The 18,218-nt window shown below is 37.6% G+C and overlaps 1 protein-coding gene across 1 annotated transcript in view; it reads right to left on the reverse strand.

Moving 5' to 3' along the window:
• Positions 1-18,218, reverse strand: part of LIPC (lipase C, hepatic type) — a 48,095-nt gene that overhangs the window by 5,490 nt on the left and 24,387 nt on the right. Inside the window, exons 3-7 of the mRNA XM_071755091.1 lie at positions 8,892-9,079; positions 7,174-7,353; positions 4,861-4,978; positions 3,354-3,587; positions 1,790-2,032 (exon numbers count right to left, since the gene is read on the reverse strand). Of these exons, the coding sequence (XP_071611192.1) occupies positions 1,790-2,032; positions 3,354-3,587; positions 4,861-4,978; positions 7,174-7,353; positions 8,892-9,079 (963 nt within the window). The remainder of the gene's footprint in view (positions 1-1,789; positions 2,033-3,353; positions 3,588-4,860; positions 4,979-7,173; positions 7,354-8,891; positions 9,080-18,218) is intronic.

The raw sequence follows: 18,218 nt of genomic DNA on the forward strand, positions 1-18,218 counted from the left end.
GTTACAAAGATGACTTTGTATTCACCCTCCCACAGTTGCTGCCTTGTTTTGGAGCTTTTGTGAAAGGAAACCATTGTTTGGGACACAGATATCTGCGTATGCACCAAGGATGTTTTTTTGAAGCAAAAGCGTTTCCAAGCATAGAAATGCAACGTGTTTAAAATGGAAATCAAAGCCAATAGGACACAGGTATTTTGCCACAAGCTTAGACTATCTCATTGTCCAGAAAAGAAGGGCTGGTGTGTCTGTGTCCAGGTGTGGTGGTTGTGGATGCTGTGTCTTCAGAGCAATTAACTTTGCTGAATCTGATAGTGACCTGGCTGTACTGCAGCAAAATAATACTGGGAACAGGGCACAGCCTCTAGAATTAAAAAAATCTGTTTCAGTAGCTTCCTGAGGCAATTTAAAAGTGCTAGAGGAGATGCAGCAGATTCAACTGCCCTGAGGATTAGCCAGGGTTGAGTAGACTCCTCTGGAGTCATCACCTTGCACTTCACAGCTGTGGTAGTGGAAGACTTTCAAAATTATTTTTAAAGTAACTGAATTTTTCTTGTGATGGGTTTTTTTGGTTTTTTTTGTTGTTTTTTTTTTTTTAATCTGCGATACTGCAGTTGGGTACCGGGCCCTTTGAGGAAACAAAATGCGTCATGCAAGCAGCATTTTTACGCATTTTTTCTTCAGGACCAGAAAGCCCTCGAATGCCCCTGCTAGGGGCACAACGTCGACATTCCAGATGTTTCGCCAACCCCGGTGTCTTGAGCAGGGACCCAGCGGGCTGACCGGCTCCAGCAGGAGGCAGGGAACCCCTTGCCGACTGCCAGGCAGAACGGGACAGCCCGGGCTGGTGGCGGGAAGGGCGCTGAGGGACCCCCGGGCCAGGCAGAGCCCCGGCCCCGCCTCAGAGCTGAGGAGAGGGAAAAGGGCGGGAAGGGGCTGCCGCCTCTGAGGGGCTGAGCGGGCCCCGCGCAGTTCGAGTTTTTGTCACTTTAAAGCCTGCTTAAAGTTTCCCCCGGGCGGGGGGATGAATGTCTGCTCGACAGCAGCAGTCTCCTCCTCATGGGCTCTCTGGAGGCCGCGTCGCTGCCAGCCCACAGCCAGGCCCCGGCCATTCTGTAATGGAGACTGGCAGGTAGGCCGCGTTCCCTGTCACAACTGCTTCCCCTCTCTCTGGTAATGGATGCAATAAAGCACATTGATGGCCTCTCTGAGCTTAGGAAATTATTACTTTGTGCCCTCGATTAAAGTAATTTAATGGAGATAAAGCTAGAGTACCAGTCACTATATTTTATTGCTACAGTTCTGCCCCGTAAAAGTCCGTGCTATTCTGTTGTCTATGCATTGTTTGAAAAGTAATAATTTATATGTCATCTGGTCGAGTAATTGCAGATAAAATTTGGCCAGACTTGGAACAGGAGGTTTTATAGGCTTCTCAGAGCAATTATGCTCCTTTTTCAGCCTGGCTCTATGCCTGCATATATTACAACAAACTCTCACAGGTCAGCTCTTGGAAAATCCAGTAGAGCAGGACCCTGAGCATGTCTGAGGCCTCAGATCCACAGTTAGCTTGTGGCAAGCATGCAGCATGATTTTTCCCAGAGAAATATTAAGATTCAGGATCTTGATGAAAGGCCACCAAGGCGGCCTACAAAGATTCTCTGTTGCCTCAGCAAATTTACTATTCCCATAGGTTTTATAAGCTTTAATAAGTGAACAAACAATATAATAAAGCTTAGATTCCTTCTTACACTTTGTGATAAATCTGGAAACTGTAACAAGTATTGCCACAAACCTTTGAAAGGCATCTGTGCTCTTGTTTTCAGAAAGAGTCGTCTACTTTTTGGGAGCTTTTCTTCCCTGATGTTGTAGCCCAGTGTGTTGCACCGGTTCTTTCGACAGCTGAGGCACAATCCTTTGTTGAAAGTGTTGATGTCATTGCACCAGTATGCTGTGATTTGTTTATCCTTGTGAAGCAGAGAGTCAATGAACAAGTGAACTGACCTTTCGTGGGCACATTTCACAGTTTGAGTGATGCCTGGAAAAATGGAAACAAAATTTTGCATGGCCTTGTTCCTCTCTACCATTTCAACTTCAGAGTACAGTAACCAACTATTAACATATGTTCCTGGTTTTCCTCACTCCCTTTAGTACTAAAACCTCAGAACTTATACATTAGAACAACTTTATTTTTAGGATCATCCAAAAATAGTTTGGCTGAATGCACATGATTAAAAAATTGAGCGATTTACTGCTTCAACTTTTCTAGCCTTAATGTTTAAGACTATAAATATGAATCTTGATTTTATTGTCCTCTTTTGGTCAATATGAAATATAATAGGAGGCTATATGCAGTCTACATGCAGATCATGCCACATTAGACAGCAGTCTCATTCTGAATGGTTGAACACTTGTCTTCTGGATGCTTATGTGGTGATGTCAAATTTTGTCCCTATCAGAGTGACCAGCTCTCATGCTGAATTGAATTTTGCTTGCAGCTGCTACTGGGAAAAAAGGAACCAAAAGGTATTAAATACATTAAGAAATTATTAAATACATGCATCTTTTTCTTCCTTAAGTGTAATCAAATTACAAGTTATTTTCTTCTGTGTAATTGTGATCTATCACAGGGACTGTTTATGTCTTTAGCAGCTTTTTAGCTCATGCTTGGTTTCAGATTTGTCAAGAATTACCCACTAAAAAGTACAGCCTACTTTTAGGTGACAATAGCTCAGAAATATTTTTGCAGTGCAGTGTGCTGGGTGAGCAGTATTCTTTTGGGGTTTTTCAGTGAACAATTTGGGTTGTCACCATATGTCAGTACCTTGTATTTTTTCAGTATATTATATCAGTTTCTCTATACATTAGTGTATTGGTAATGGGAAACAAGTGTCTGTAGAAGGCCTAACCTGCAACACTGGCAATCAGGTCCCAGAAAGAATGTCATCTGCACAGCTGAAGGACAGGGAGTTTGGAAAAGTGAAATAAGGAGGTGAGTGGTAAAGCCCTGTGTTACATTTGATTTGAAATAATTAATTGCACAGTAGATTAATCTGGCTTAATTAGAATGTTGTCTCATTTCCTCTACTGCTAAAACAAATACCTTTGAAATTATTCAGAAGTGTTTGACAGCAGGGTGCTCTTGGCCTCATTTTCAGATGTGCTAGGCAGCCAAATTCCTTACTGGACTCAGTAAGAGCAGTTTGAACCCAATACATGTAAAAATTAGATAACCAGCTTCTAGAAAAGAGATTTCCTTACATTCCCATTAGATACTGTGCAAGACTGCAGAGATCTGTAAACTTTCCTAGAGATGCTTTCAGTGCAGCTGCAAAGCTGCTTTGCTTTTTGTGCCTTACCAGTGATTCCATATTGTGCAATGTGGTTATACACGTGTATGATGTGACAGCCAGGCTGGAAGGTGCCTCCATTGGGATAGAAGTCAAAATGAGCCACAGGCTGCTTGATGCCAACACTGAGCCCCATGTGCTGTTTGGTGAAGGTATGAATTGCATCCACAAAGTTTGCATCATCTGGAGATAAACGGTCTGTTGGGGACATGCCTTCAAACAAGGGACCAGCAGGGTCAAGACCTGCAATGAATGCAAATTATCCATTTGTTACAAATAATCCATTTGTAACACAGTGCAGATGTACTGTTCTTTTACTGCTGTGAGAAAAGTCTGTGATAAATACTTATAAACGGGTGGCACTGGTGCTTTAAAAGGGCTTTCACTGACAGAAACAATGCTAGGAACACTTGTCCTGTGGAAAGGCACGTGGTTACACCAAAAGGTAAAGTAAACACAGATGCTGGAATAAACAGTAACTGTTCCACAGACAAGGACACAGGCCCAGAGATAGGTATGTTTGTTATAGACAAACCATGCTTGCTACTGCTTTGTCACTTGAGGGATATTTACTTAATTTTGTTCTTTCATACTCTAGAGGTCATGAATTTCAGAGGCCCTTTTGAAGACACCAGCACCACAACAAAGTTGACTTTTAGCCCACATTTGGGATCTGAGACTTTATAAAGCTTCACTTGTTGCTTAAAAGAACTGTATGTCTGCTAGATGTTGTTTATAATAAATTTCTAACCTAAAAAGTCTTCAAAGCAAATTACTACATTGTTTGGAAAAATAATATTGGGCTTGCAGTCTTGCTGACTTATAGCTTGAAATATATTTTTGTGTAGTGCTCTTCTTGGTTGGGAGCTGATTTGTGGAGAAGGACTGCCTGGTTAGTTTAACACTGCATTCAGTTTTCTTTAAGCATCTCTTTGGGATACTCCAGTGATATGCATCCTGTGAAATGTAATTCAGGACTGTAATTTTTGCCACAGGAGAACTGACTTCAGTTCACAGCATGAGCAATGTACCATGATTGAAAAGTCAAGCAAAATTAGACAATTTCCTTTTTTTTAATTAATTGCTAACAACTAATTTAGTTGAAACACAGTTGAATTGTATTTGAGTGGCTTTGGGTCAAGATAATGAACAAAGATTGACTAGTGGCTAACATTTAGTTTAAGGTGTTACTGGGAATGGATAAAAGATAAATTGAAGCAACATGCAGCTTGAATCTTTGGTTTATGATTTGTAGTCCCCACACTTGTGTATTCTGTGTGTCATAATTTGGACTGAGGTAAGAAAGATCAAAGCTAGAAATACTATGATACTTCATTTTGAAAAGTGTTTTCATTAAATATATTATATCTAATTTCTAAGTAGTGGAATGAAACTTCTAAATTATGACAAATATTGCTATTCGAAAGATAAATTTTAATATGACATTGATATGTCAAATACCTATTTATCTTAAAGCTGTTGAATGTTACATTTCTTAAAGTTCTTAGTCTTTTACCTGTAATTCTTCCAATCTTGTTTGTACCACTGATGTAACTTCCAGCAAATCCTGAAACATGAGCTCCTAGGCTGTACCCAATTAGATGAGCATTGCTTCTGGAAAATTGAACAGACTCCTGGAAGATAGCAGCAGCTTGGTTCAGATGCAGAAAAAGTGAATAGTAAAGGCTGAAATACTTTACTAGGAATGCCTAGTAAATTCTAGGAATTTACTAGGAAGCTAGGAATACCATGAACACAATAAATTTTTATGTGGATGATGGAGGTCAAATAAAGTGCATGTATAATGCACTAAATTTCTTCACTGGCTAAATCTGATTCCTTGCTTCCCTTCCATGCAGCAGGAAAATGCCACACATTTGGGCACTGCTACTTACAGGCTTGGCACAAGCCAAATTAGAAGCCAAAATATCAAGAATTTATCAGACATGCTAAGTGGTAAGGCAATGATATTTTTTTGGACTGATTTTTTAAAAATACTGTGTCTGTGATCTGAAACAAAACTCTTGAAGCAGAATTGGTATCAGGCCCTGCTTTCTACCCTGCCAGTACTATCTGGATCTTAAGCAGTCACCTGAGCTGAAAGGCTCAATGTTTTTCTGACTTGTAAAGAAAAAGATGTCATTTTTCTTGCAGGAAAGGCAAACCTATTTTAATTTCATTATGGTATTGGATATTGCCTGTCCCAGTGGCTTTGCAGTCTTGATGCCTGTCTCTTGTGAAGATGAGTAAAGTTTGGCAACTTCCTACTGAGAGAGGCAGCTCTTAGAAATCACAAGATTTGGCCAACTTTGTTGGCAGGTGTTACTGAGATGCTATTGAGTTTGTTCCTGAGCACACTGAATGAGCTCTTGGACAAAGAGTGCTAAGATTTGCTTTTTTTTTTTAATTCTTTATTAAAATGTTGCAGAGCACTGCAGTTTTTGTTACACCCATAGGTGATGTTTCAAACACGCCTGTAAGCAGACAGATTTATAGAGGAAAAGATACTTTCAGGAGTTGGCATGGAAGTGGGTTTTTTGCTGTTTAACTCAGGTGAGGTATTTCTCAATAGAAAGAACTGCTTGAACATGCTCAGTTGAATGCTGTGAGAATTTATGGTGTATTTAAATCCTGTAGCAAACCATGGCTCAAGAGAAGCTACCTACAGCACTGGAGCAAGGAGTCATGTATTGAATCCTCCATTTGTTTGCTGACACTGGAGAAATCACAGACTTTTCTTTTTGTTGGCAATGTGGTGTGCCCTCCTGGGAACTGAACAAAGTTTACCATTTGATTCATTCAATAATTAAACAGCTTCATGATAGCTTTGGGCCCCAGCAACTTAAACTACTTTTGGCCAAGAGCTAAGGTTTCTTGTAATGTCACAACAAAAATAGTGACTGGCTTTTGTGCCTGTTGTCCCTAACTGGGCATGGTATCTGACAACTTCTAGCCCTGCTGTTCCTGCTGAAAGCAGCTTAGCCCTTCAGTGATGCTTGTTACAAATCTTTCAGCTGTGCAGGACATTTCCTTTCCACCTCATCCTTTGCCATATTCAAATTAATGCATTAAAAAGTTCATTCTGTATAATTTAATTCCAAACTATATTGTTTAAATTAGTACTAGAGAGATGAAATAAGAGCTGGATCCCTGGTCAGTACAAGTAATTCTTATTCTAGTGTTTGCTTTCTGCCTTTTCTTAAGTGTTGGAGACCAGTGATCCCTTACAGACTTATCTGCAGCCTTTTCAGTCCAGTCATAGCTGCTGCTCCCTATGGAGGAAGAGTTTTGATAAGTAGTCACTAGCATGGCTCTGTACTCACTACTGCCTGTATGTCATCTGCTTTGTGAAGCATGCCTGTCTTCTTAAAAGGTCTTCCTCACATTCTGGATCTTCATGGCATTAGTTTAAAAAAATCAGACATAATGTCAGGCTTGAATTGGGCATTAAAAGTGCAAGTTAAGGACAGGTAACAAACTCATTTTGCTGAGCAAATGATAGTGTGTGCCTGCTTCCAGTGTGTGTGGCTCTGTCAGCTCTGTGCACGTGCTGATCAGAAAACTGAATTAGCAAGAAATTCTCAACTCTAAAGCTACATAAAATATTTTGATAAATAAGATCACTTGCTTTTTTCTCTTGTATGATGGAAGTTCTATGCTGAAAGTCATACAAAGGTTTATGGAGGAAAAAATTTGCAATGTATTAAAGAAGCTTAAGTGGTTGAAGTGAACAGAATTAACCAGTGTAGTATTTGAGAAAGGTGGTCAAAGCATAAGAGTTGGTTAAAAGGTCTATTCCTGAGAAACCTGGAACCTCCAGGGCTCTTACCTCCAGCCATTCCAGGAAGTCTGCTATCTCCTGTCCTACGTAGCGTGTGTTCTGTACAGCAATGGGATAGTGCTGGTGAGCAAGTGTAAGCCAGTCTGCAATGATCACATTGATTTGTTTATGCTGAGACTTCAGAGCTGCTGCCATTTTCGAAATCCAACTTTCTAATATCCCATCCACCTGTTTTATTTAAAAAAAAAGAAAGAAAGAAAAAAACCCCACAATTTTAAGGGGGAAGTATCTGCAAAATATTTATTGTGAAAAGCTCAAGGGAACAAAAACATAATGAAAACAGGGAGGGCTTAGTGCTGATAACTAGATTTTAGGGGCTTCAGCATGCTTCAGTGTTGACAATCTTTAGGTTTTGGTGGAAAAAAAAGTTAAGAATCAATATAAGAATTGTATAATAACTTATGTCTTGTAATATGAACTCTTGAAATGATGTCCCTAAATGTTTTCACTCATCCTGAGATAACTGCTATTACTGATTAAAAAGATAGAAATGTGCAGAAAATTTCTGATTGTATTCAAGAGCAGCTGTCCCTCTAAATTTAAGCTAGAAGGCTTGAAGGTCAGAGGGTTGCAGACCAGCAGGTGTTTTTCTTCTGCTGTACCTTTTTAAAATCTTTTTTTTTTTTTTTTCCAATTATTCTTTGTTCAAAGGACCTGGTTCTTACTGGAATGAAAGAGTACTTCTGATTTGATAGAGTAGTTCAGAATTATTATTATCAGATTTAATGGTTGCTCTAGTTGCAGGTATTTCTTCAATTGAGAGAACATCCTTATGTCTTATACTGTTTTAACAGAATGTGGGAGTCTGAGTTCAGGGTTTCCCTACATACTCCTCTAAGAGCCCAACACCTTTGCAAATTAAGTTAGTATGAATGATAAACTGCAATTGCAGCAGCTTCAGTTCTGTGATTTGTCTTTGAGCAGGGTATAGATTTGAACAAATGCTTCTTTGGGAGTCTTGGAAATACTTCATCCAAAGGCAGCTGTGCTGTTGTTTATTAAGAGTTATGCATCAAAGGTGATGTTCAGAGTTTCTCTGCATATTTGCAGGTGTGCAATATCTGTTTTGCCACCTCGTAAAGCATTGGTTTTATGAGAATTAAGGATCTGTTTAAATGACATTGTCTTGTTCTGCCTTTTCTTTTTCAATTGAGAGTCTGATCAAAAGTAACTTTTGGTCCTGCTATGCTTTTGAGAGGTGTTTTTTACTGTTTTGCTGGGAGCAGTTCAATGACAATTCATTGGTGATGAAGGCTTCATTTTCAGCTGAAGGGGCTTATAGAGAAGTAGTCCTTAAAGGTGCACCTGAGAGAAAGATGTGTGGAGATGGTGTGTACTTCTTTTAAAGAAGTCTGTAGGTATCTGGCTGTGAACATATCACAGAAATGAAACTGGTATTGGGTCCTCCAGAGGTGTAGCACACTAATTCAGGTACTTGTTCAAACTCTGCTGGCTTTTAACCAGGGCTGAATCTAATCCTTGGGAGGGGACTCTCATATGAAGAATTGCTTGTAGACTGTTCCTTCAGAATCTCAGTGGGGAATATCCAGTTTGTATTATTTCTAGCCACGCTTGCTACCAGGAAATTCCAACATCTTTCTAATCACAGCCTTTCTTTTGAAGTTACTTTTGGCACTAGCAGAACAAGAAGGAAAGTGTATCCAATCAGATATAGTTTGAATGAAAAATAAAATGTAAGTTCATACCGACCAACCATGGACTATCATCACCAGAGGAAGAGAGGCATTGAAACTGCATTTGTCAAGAGTCTCCAACTGATTAAAAAAAATCTGGCAGCCTTCTTCAGTTGTGTCTCTATAGAGTCGAAATTTGGTTTTTAAGTTTTGTTGATTTTTCTTTGATTTAGTGTGCTGATTCTGTGATCCAAGTGCCTCTGAAATGAAATTCATAACAACAGTCACAATAAGATGGGATCTAAATTCTGAAGAAGTTGCTAGTGAAACACAGTTTATAAGACAAGCTAAACTCCTAAGATTGAAACTCTGGGTATGTATAATTGTTGCCTACTCCAGGTGGATCTAAGCTGTGTATTTTGGGTAAGAAAAGTGATCTCTTTCAAAGTTTGAGGTGTTCTAGATTTGCCTCTGAGTACATCTGTTTCAGAAATAACAATGATTCAGGAAATACTATCCTACTGCTAAGGCCCTTATAGAATGCAGAAGTATTTTAAAAATACAGTACCAGTGTTGTGACTTTACACAACATGCATAGGCAAGCACATTCATAGGCTCTTGACTCTGCAGGGCATATTTTTCTAGTGTGCATTAGCTAGTAATTGCTAAGCAAGGTAAAATAGCATGGCACATACAGGACAGCATTTCATAAACATCTATGAAATACCTGGGATGGTATCTGTATTTAAAAAAATGGAGGCAGGGTGAACTGCAGTCTTATCAATGTAAACCTAGAAGGAAAAACCTGAATACAGAGAAATTGCTGAATAATGGAGTACAATAAAACAAAAGCTTACAAAAAAACAGATTGTGATATTCAAGCCAGGTATTTCTTCCTAATGACTTCAGACTGTTTTAGTCTGAAAATAATTCATATAATAAATCATTACTTAGATACTAGATAGAAAAAAGGGGGCATTAGTAGAAGAAAAGTTGGGGTGTGATCAGCTTGACATGAGAGGTTACAGTTCTTTGTGTTGAATAGGAAAATAATGTTTACTAATGGAGTTCCTCGGGGACTATTTTTTAAGTAAATCTTGTTTCAGTGTTTTCATTAAAGAAGGAGGCATGAAGGGTACAAGACTGACAAATCTAACATTTGCTAATACTGAGGATTCCAAAATGTTAAATGCTGCAAGCTCAATAACCTTGAAAATACAGCAACAGGAAGAGGTAGAAATCTCATACTGTGAAGTGCAAGGTCATACAGTTGCTAGGAATTTCTGTATGAATGGGGCTCATAAATGGGATGTGACACTAGGGTAGAAAGACTTGATTGTAGTAATCAATAACTAAACTGACTACGAGTCACCACTGTGGTTTGGCTAGGAGGCAGGAAAGTATAATTCCTAAATGCATCAAGGAAGGGGTTTTCAGTAGGAAGAGACAATGTTAGTGCCAATCAGTTAAAGCACTCACTGACCACATATGGAACTCTTGCTACCAAATACAGATGATAGCAGTCCAAGCTGCAAAAGCTGCTCAGCAGCACCACTAAAATAATCAGGGGAGAGACTTTTTAATTAGACCTAAAAATGTATGAGATATTCTTGGAGATGAAAGTGAAGTATTTTATTCACTGAGAAATAAGTTAAAACTATCTCTGTTGGAATGGAATTCACATTAATTGAATTTTAACTCTGAGGTTTTTCTTGCATGAAAGGTCCTTAACATAACATTAATATTAGAAATATTGTAGTGCATTTTATCTTTTAAGTCAGCACATTCATTTTTTTGTCCTTCACAGCTAGGTGTGTTCAGCAAAACATCCAAAATCATAGCATGTTCATTTCTGTACTGCACATGAAAATGTATCCTGTGGTTCTATGACATTATTATCTTGACAAGATTTTGATAATTTACAAGCTATATCAGGAACATCTGATACATTTATAGCCTTTGTCTTTCAAGTGAAATTCAGATGGGAAGCTCCAATATTTATTTCCAGTAGCAGCATCTTAAAATGCATAGTACAAAGAACTCTAATGTGAAAGCAGGCTGGTTTTGGATCAGGCATTATTTTTGCCACAAGCCCATTCAAGGTTTCATTTAGTATAGTAATATAGTTTTTAATATATTTCAGTATACAGAAACCAGCATATTTTATTTGGTTACGTGAATGGCAATTCTGGCAAGAAAACTCCCAAGCTGAGCCGACTGTTTGTTTTGATTATGTGTTGTTAATTGCTGTACATTCCGAGGCAATGTTGTGTTTCATAGCTGGGAAACATTATTGTAGAAAGTTGTTTGGCAGTTTGCAAGAGCTGAAATTTAAAGCTTCAAAATTAGTGAAGGTTTGGTTGTCAACATTCTTAGCTTCAGTGTGTCACGTTTTTCTTTAATGGCTTTAATTTTCTTTAACAGCTAGGGCTAAATTTGATCATTTCTCTGTTAAGATGCCTACTTAAGCACATTTCTGTTGGATTTTTTTGCTGGGTGAGGACTCTGTTTCAGAAGATGGTAATATTAGGAGAAAGTTAATCTAGATAAAGAACTTAAACTTCAAAAGGAGTTTTTAGTGATGTTGCTATTCTTAACCCCTGGTTTATTTAGGTTTTGGTCAGTAGTGTCTACACAAAGAGGAGCATTGTGTTCTATTTTTAGCACAAAAAGATAGCTTGTGCCTCTTCCACTGTACACATCCTTTCTTTGTTTTATGCCTTGTTTTCATTTTCTTTTTGCTCTGTTGGTGTTTGTACAATGCAAAGGCTGTTTGTCTCTCTGCATTTTGTTTGTACCTACTACACAACACAAGTCTAATAAATAGCTGTTTCACTTATACATTGGCTATGAAAGTGCTTAGGGTGCTTTAATGGGAGAGCTGTTTACTTGCCAGTGAGTCTGAGAGAGGGAATAAAAAAATACAGTTTCAGCTTCTTTGAGGCAGTTAAAAGTTCCAGTACAATCTGTTGTGTTACTAGACAAAAAACTGCTTTGATCATTTAATCCATGTAATGACTTGGAGAAGGAAGTCAGAGTCTGAAGAGCTTGACTTCTACGAGATTCCTGCTAAAAATGTTGTATCAGTGATTCAGTGACATGATGAAAGGGAACTGCAGATTTTCATAGGTCAGTTTAGAAAAACAATAAAATACAACTGCTAAAAAGTTTTCCTGTGCAAGTTGCATCTAAGGTTGCCAAGATCTTATGGAAACTCCAAAGAGTTTCTTTTTGGAAAATTAGCACTTACCTGGGTGAGTGAGTCACTGGCTTAATTTCCTTTTTCTGTGATGATTCTACTGTAATGTGAATTTTTTTAGGAAAGACAAAACAATGTGGCCACACTGATCCATGTGCTGTCACAAATCACTTCATGCAGAAAAGCATGGTAATCATCAGCAAGAAATGTTGTTGTGGCTTCTTAAATATCTCAGGGGAGATTCAGCCCTTTACCTTTCCTTACTTTGTGTTAACAATTATTCTGTGAGGTCCAGTAAAGACTCTAACTGAAGGCTGGATCTGTAAATACCACTTAACTGTAATTTAGCATTTTCCTATAAAAACTTTGATTGTTAGTTTGACAAACAAACCAAAACACTGTTACTAGACTTGACCTGAGATAGCTGTGTTTTAAGAAAACACAAGTAAAACCAAAAGTGGGATTCCCAGTTGAACAATGTGAAACTTTTATTTTTAATTGGGATTTTGAAAAAAAGACAACTGCACACGTGATAGTAGTTCAAGTAGCCATGTGGATGAAATGCACCTTGGGATGTGGAAGGAAAGTTAATTTATTGTTTGCCACTATTAGCATTTAGTTGCTATTTGCATTATACGTGGTTATTACTTTAGGTGGTGGTTGTCTTGCTTCTAAAATGTGAGCTCCAAAGTAGATGAAAATAAGCTGTTTTTCACTGCTTCTGTCAGTTCAAGGCTTTTGGATGTCATTGACTAACAGTGGAAATTGTCTCATGTAGTTCCTAGGTGAGAATTCTAAAACAGAATGGTTTTTTTTTTTTTTGAAATCTAGGTATTTTTTGTTGCTCGAGAGTTCCAGGAAAGATAAGGCAATCAAAACTAAGGTCTTTTGATAATTTGGTATATGATTATTGTGCCTGATTTTTTTTGTTTTTTTAAATAACCTCAAGCAGTTCCTTGAGTTCCTTGAATATAGAGTATTTTCACTCTCTTTAACAAATTAGAAGTAGGCATCAGTCACTGAAGAATGAATGAAAAAATTGTGAGCAAGCAAAATCTATAGCAACTGGATTTAAAAATTTGATATCTGTTTAGAAAGACACTTTTAGGAAAAAGCTCCCCTTTTTTCAAGTTTAAATGAATAATGAGTAGGTGATACTTTTCTCAGATTCACATGCTCTGCCTGAAAAATACCTTAGAGAGAAATAAATCCAACGTAACCTTTTCTTTAAGAGACAAATCCTAGTATGTAGCCATTTGATTGTCTCTAAATTACTTGTTTATTATTTACAGGTGTTAGAGTATGTATTTTTATTCCTCCTCTTGCCAAATTTTTGTTTCTGTTATTGGTTTTGAGCAATGGGTTACCACACAATTTTCCAAAGAATCACCTCTTTCTAATTCTTACGCATTATTCTCCCAACCTCTTTTGCCTGCAAAACATTTATTATGTGAAACTTCAGAACTTATTTTTCACATCTCCTTTATTCAGAATCAAATATTAAAGTGATGGTTAGAACAGGAGGCAAAGAAGTAACACCCATCCTCCAAAGAGTTAAATGTTCCTTTTGTTATACTGGGAGAAAATTTCATGGAACAATTCTGCTCTCAGAAGCTTACTATTGTCTGATTAAGTTAGGTAAATAATCTTTATCTCTTCTGGCCTTTATTGTGACAATTTAAAATGCAAGTTGTTTAAACCCAAGGGCTGGGTTCTGGGCTGGTGCCCTGTGCAGAACAATACACCCAATCCACACAGCTGTTGGAACAACTTGAGTTAGTTACAGGGTAACAGATATGCTGTTCTCCTACTTTCCTCATCTAAAGTAAAATGCTTCTCAATATGAACATTTAAGTGCTACTTGTGCAATGCTTGTTGGTTAAGTGGGAGAATCTGCCTAGCTTGAGTATTATTAAGTCCCAGACTATCAAAGTGGCCTTTGGTCAGTTCAAGGAATAGGACTAAGCATTGAAAGCTCTCAGTCTAAGAATGGTGACTTGTCATCTCATCTCTTAAAATGTTTGTACTTCCAAGACAACTGTATTTTGAAGGAAATATTGGGAAAACTTTTAAGGATATGTTCTTGGGAGCAAAGTTTTGCTTTAATCACCTTCTCTTCCATTCCTTCTTGTTTCTTTTTCTCTTGCCTCTCAGATACGGTCCTGTTTTTTTCCATTGTATTCTTTGATTTTTAATTATTATTTTAATAGAGTTGTTTTATTTTCACTTGTTTTGTCTGAATGCTTTAGTTTAGCCAGAACAGCTGAAGGGAAATCCTGTTTTTGCAGCACATAGGAACTGCTTTGACAGACCCTGGGTGTTTTGAACCAAACAGAGTTTGTTTCACTGATGTGGTATCAAAAGGCTTTGATAATTTTAACAATATTCTCAGTTTCTCCAAACTCACTCTTTTACAGTGGATGTCTATATGTATTTCTTCCAAGGCCTCTGCAGTACACTCTGTTTACGAGCTACCTTAATGTGATTCTGTTTAGAAATGAGGCTTCTTATCAAACACAGAAATTTATTTTTTTAAAAGTTAGATGCTAAGAGGAAGGAAAAATCACTGTGCATATTTTAAAGTAGATTCTGCACACTGAACCAGTGTTGCTGTCATGCAATTTCTGTTGCACTTTTCCTTGTATAGATGAACTAAGTCCAGATTGTCAATTGCTATCAGTTGAGCCATAGTTTGCAAAAATTTACCAGGTACTTATGTCTCTAGTAAAATTCTCTCATTTATCAGCAGTGGTTACAGAAAGGTTTACTACTAAGATTTGTTAGGAAAAGTTTGGGGTGAGCCATTGGCAAAATTGGCAAAGCTGTCACTGAGCTCTGCAGGCCTCTCCAGGAGCCCTGTGTAAACTATTATGCAAGATAGTATTTTGTGGAATACTTAATACTATATATCCCATACAATACAAAAAGTAAGTAAAAAGATCAGCAGCCCATAAAATTAATGAGGATTCTTATCTCTTTTACACTTAAGGCCAGAGACCGTGTCACACTGATTCCAGTCAGAGAGACAAGATGTATAAAATGACTGAAAATGTCAATGAATGCCAATAAAATGACTTGAAAAGTCATGATGCTATGGTCCAGTAAAGTAGATGGCTAAGCAGCTGATTTGTGTCCCAATCAAAGCCTTAAATCTCAATTTCCAGCGAGATAAAGCTGCCTCTTGGCAGCACTGCAAGGGCACACAAGTGCTGAAATTTTAACCTGCTACTGCAGTGACAGTGAGAATTCTGGTTCTGGTTCTTTGGCAGTATTTCGGTTTTGGGCATAAAATTCCAAATTTGGTATGAGAAGAGAAAGAAATCTTTGTTTTGTTTCCTGGTGGCTTAAAAAATAGCAGGTTTGGAAGCATTTCTGTGTCCAAAAATCTGGAAACCAGCAGCAGTCAATATGTATTAGAGGGCAGTAAAGAGAGGTTGGAGTATAATTTGATTCTTAATTATCCATTACATCTATGTAATTTATATCATGATCATATGTAGTGTTGTGTAAAATGCCCACACACATACATATGTATATGTTTATAAAAATCTATGCACAATTATTAAAAGCTATGTATAAATACTTTGATTTGCACTTGATAAAGTATATGATATTCCCCTAGTATTACACCATTTAATATGAATGAAATATTACTTTGGGTATTTCTATTAGAAGGTTCAAGTGTTTGATATTCAAAGACCATATATATATATATATATGACATCCATGAATAGTTCTACATCTTCACTGTGCATTGCTGAACACTTTTTACAGCTGCAGAAGACAATTCTGCAGGTGAAGGACATGTTAGCAGAAGTTAGCTGCAGTAGATTGGATAACCTTGAAAATTTTTGTACCTACAGGGTGATTTAGCTGGTTTCTTACTGAATCTCACAGTATAAGCAGTGAGGACTGCTGATTTGAGTTGCAAAAGGGCATCTATTCAGCATATGTAGCAAAGGAATCTGTAATTGTTTGGAGTGATGTAATCTTCCCCCTGGTCATTATCATTTAAGAAGCTCTCTCTTGCTCTTTCCTGAGAATCTGTAGCTTTCTTTTTGTTATGACCTCGCCTTGGTATAACCGTGTTTTATTGTTTGAGACATTGCCTACTTGAAAAGAGTGTTTTCTAAATGTAATGTTATTCAGGAGACACCAGTAAATGCATGCCCCACTTAAAGCCTAATAGCTGACAGCCTTCAACCCGGTGCTGAAACAAGGGGAGGAAAAAAAGATGTGTCTTAACACTGTGGTATCTTGAGCATCCAGTATAAAAAAAAAAAAGAAGAGTGGTGAGAGCTGTGCTTTGAATAGCAGCTCTTTCTAGCTTATGCCCCTTAGCACCATAATGGTTTGGATCTCTGGAGCAAAAGGACAGGAAGGCGTAGGAGATGCTAGGACTGGAAGAATCCTCTGAGTCTGCTGGAATCTTCCCCAGTTCATCTCAGTCTCTGTAATAATTTCATATGCTTTAGTGTACAAAAAAAGAAGTAAAAGATTCTGATAACCCTAGTAGGGTAAAGCAAAAGAGTAATATGTGGGATTTTTGTTTTCTTGTTTATTTTTGTTTTGCTTTCTTAAAAGGATGGGTAGGCAGATAATAAGTTTGTTGACAAAGTAGTGACTAACGTGAGGGCCCCTTCCCGATCTGTATTCATCACACAAATGCAGAGATTGTTCCTTTGGACATGACATGAGGAAATGCATTTATGGTTGTCAGCTACCTTCCATTTTAATGGATGATGCAAGTACTCGGCAGCTGATAGGATCAGGCTAATTGTTTTCTTTGTATTTCTATGTTTCTTGCTAGACTGTTCTTCAACCCTTTCATCTAGCTCTGCTGTAATCTGTTCTCTGCCTTTCTTCCTTCCAAGGCAGATGATTTTAATTGCTGTCTGCTTACTTTGAAACCTTGGCTGAGAAAAAGCAAGAAGTAGTCAGATGACTCTTCGTGTAAATTCTGTGATCAGACTTTATGCTGCATGTATTTTTTTGGCCACACTTTTACAGGTCACCTGAAAACTGCACACTGAAGGCAGCTTGGAGGCAGGAGGCAATCTAGATTTAAACTAGGGGATAAAAGTCTATGAGGAGTACAAAGCCTTATTCTTCAAGTCAACCACTGATTTCCTGGGTACACTTTAATTTTTTTTTAATGGATTATTCAGTATTAATTTCTCTTTGATAAAATTTTTTGTGTCTAGGGCTTGATCTGTTATGTCTGTTCCTGAGTCTTTGGTGTTTGGGCTTTAACAACAGTATGTCAGATTGAAGTAAATTGTAACATTCGCCTTCAATTGGATTAATTTTTATGTTTTTTAATGCTTTATTTACGTTTTTTATTTACCAGTTGTAGAAAGACATCAACCAAACTGTGAAGAATTAAGTTGCTTTCCATATTTTCAATACATAGAAATTGATGAATAAAGTCCAAAGTGAATTAGAGTACTATTATTATCTCTGTGTTTTCTAGGATATCCAAAAACGCACACAATTTTTTCAGCTAATGTCTTATTTACAGGTTGCTAAAACCTATTGTGCAAATGATTGTGTGTGAACTGCAAGTATTATTTGCAAATTTGAAATTCCAGACCCCAAAAAATTTTTCCCAATAATTTTCACTAAGTAGTTGTTGGAAGAACAAACTGAAAGCCAGGGAAAGACAGATACAGGGTTCTGCAGGGGTAGAACAACAGAGGGATGCTTCTGTTGGCCATGATGGTTTTGGTCTGTGAACAGAAATTTTTCACCCTTCCAGTCAATTAAGTGCTTTTTATGAACGTGTTTCTAATAATAAAAACTATACTTTGGGCAAAAATACTTTTTTTCCCCATGACATTGTTTTCCTGCTCAGGATGGGGTTTTATTTCATAACTGGTTTCCATGTTGGAATTGCAAATTGTTTTAATTCTTCAGCTACTCTTACTAATACTCTCTACAATCCTTTCAGCTTCACAAATGTATGAATATTGCTCTCTGGAGTTTCTTTCATCTCTGCTTGTGATATCTCACTGGGGAGAAATTTATCATAAGTTAACTGAACCATGAATGAGCTGCTGAAATGCTTCATGTTATTAGATTTGCTGGTGGATGTTTAATGAAACAGCCTTGTGTTCTGTCATCAGGAGCTGTTCAACAAAATCCAACACAGCAAGAGAGATGAAAGTGTGCTAAAACTAATTGTTTTGCAAAGCAAACTG

The sequence above is a fragment of the Heliangelus exortis genome, chromosome 11 (assembly GCF_036169615.1).
Source record: "Heliangelus exortis chromosome 11, bHelExo1.hap1, whole genome shotgun sequence".
Taxonomy (NCBI): Eukaryota; Metazoa; Chordata; class Aves; order Apodiformes; family Trochilidae; genus Heliangelus; species Heliangelus exortis.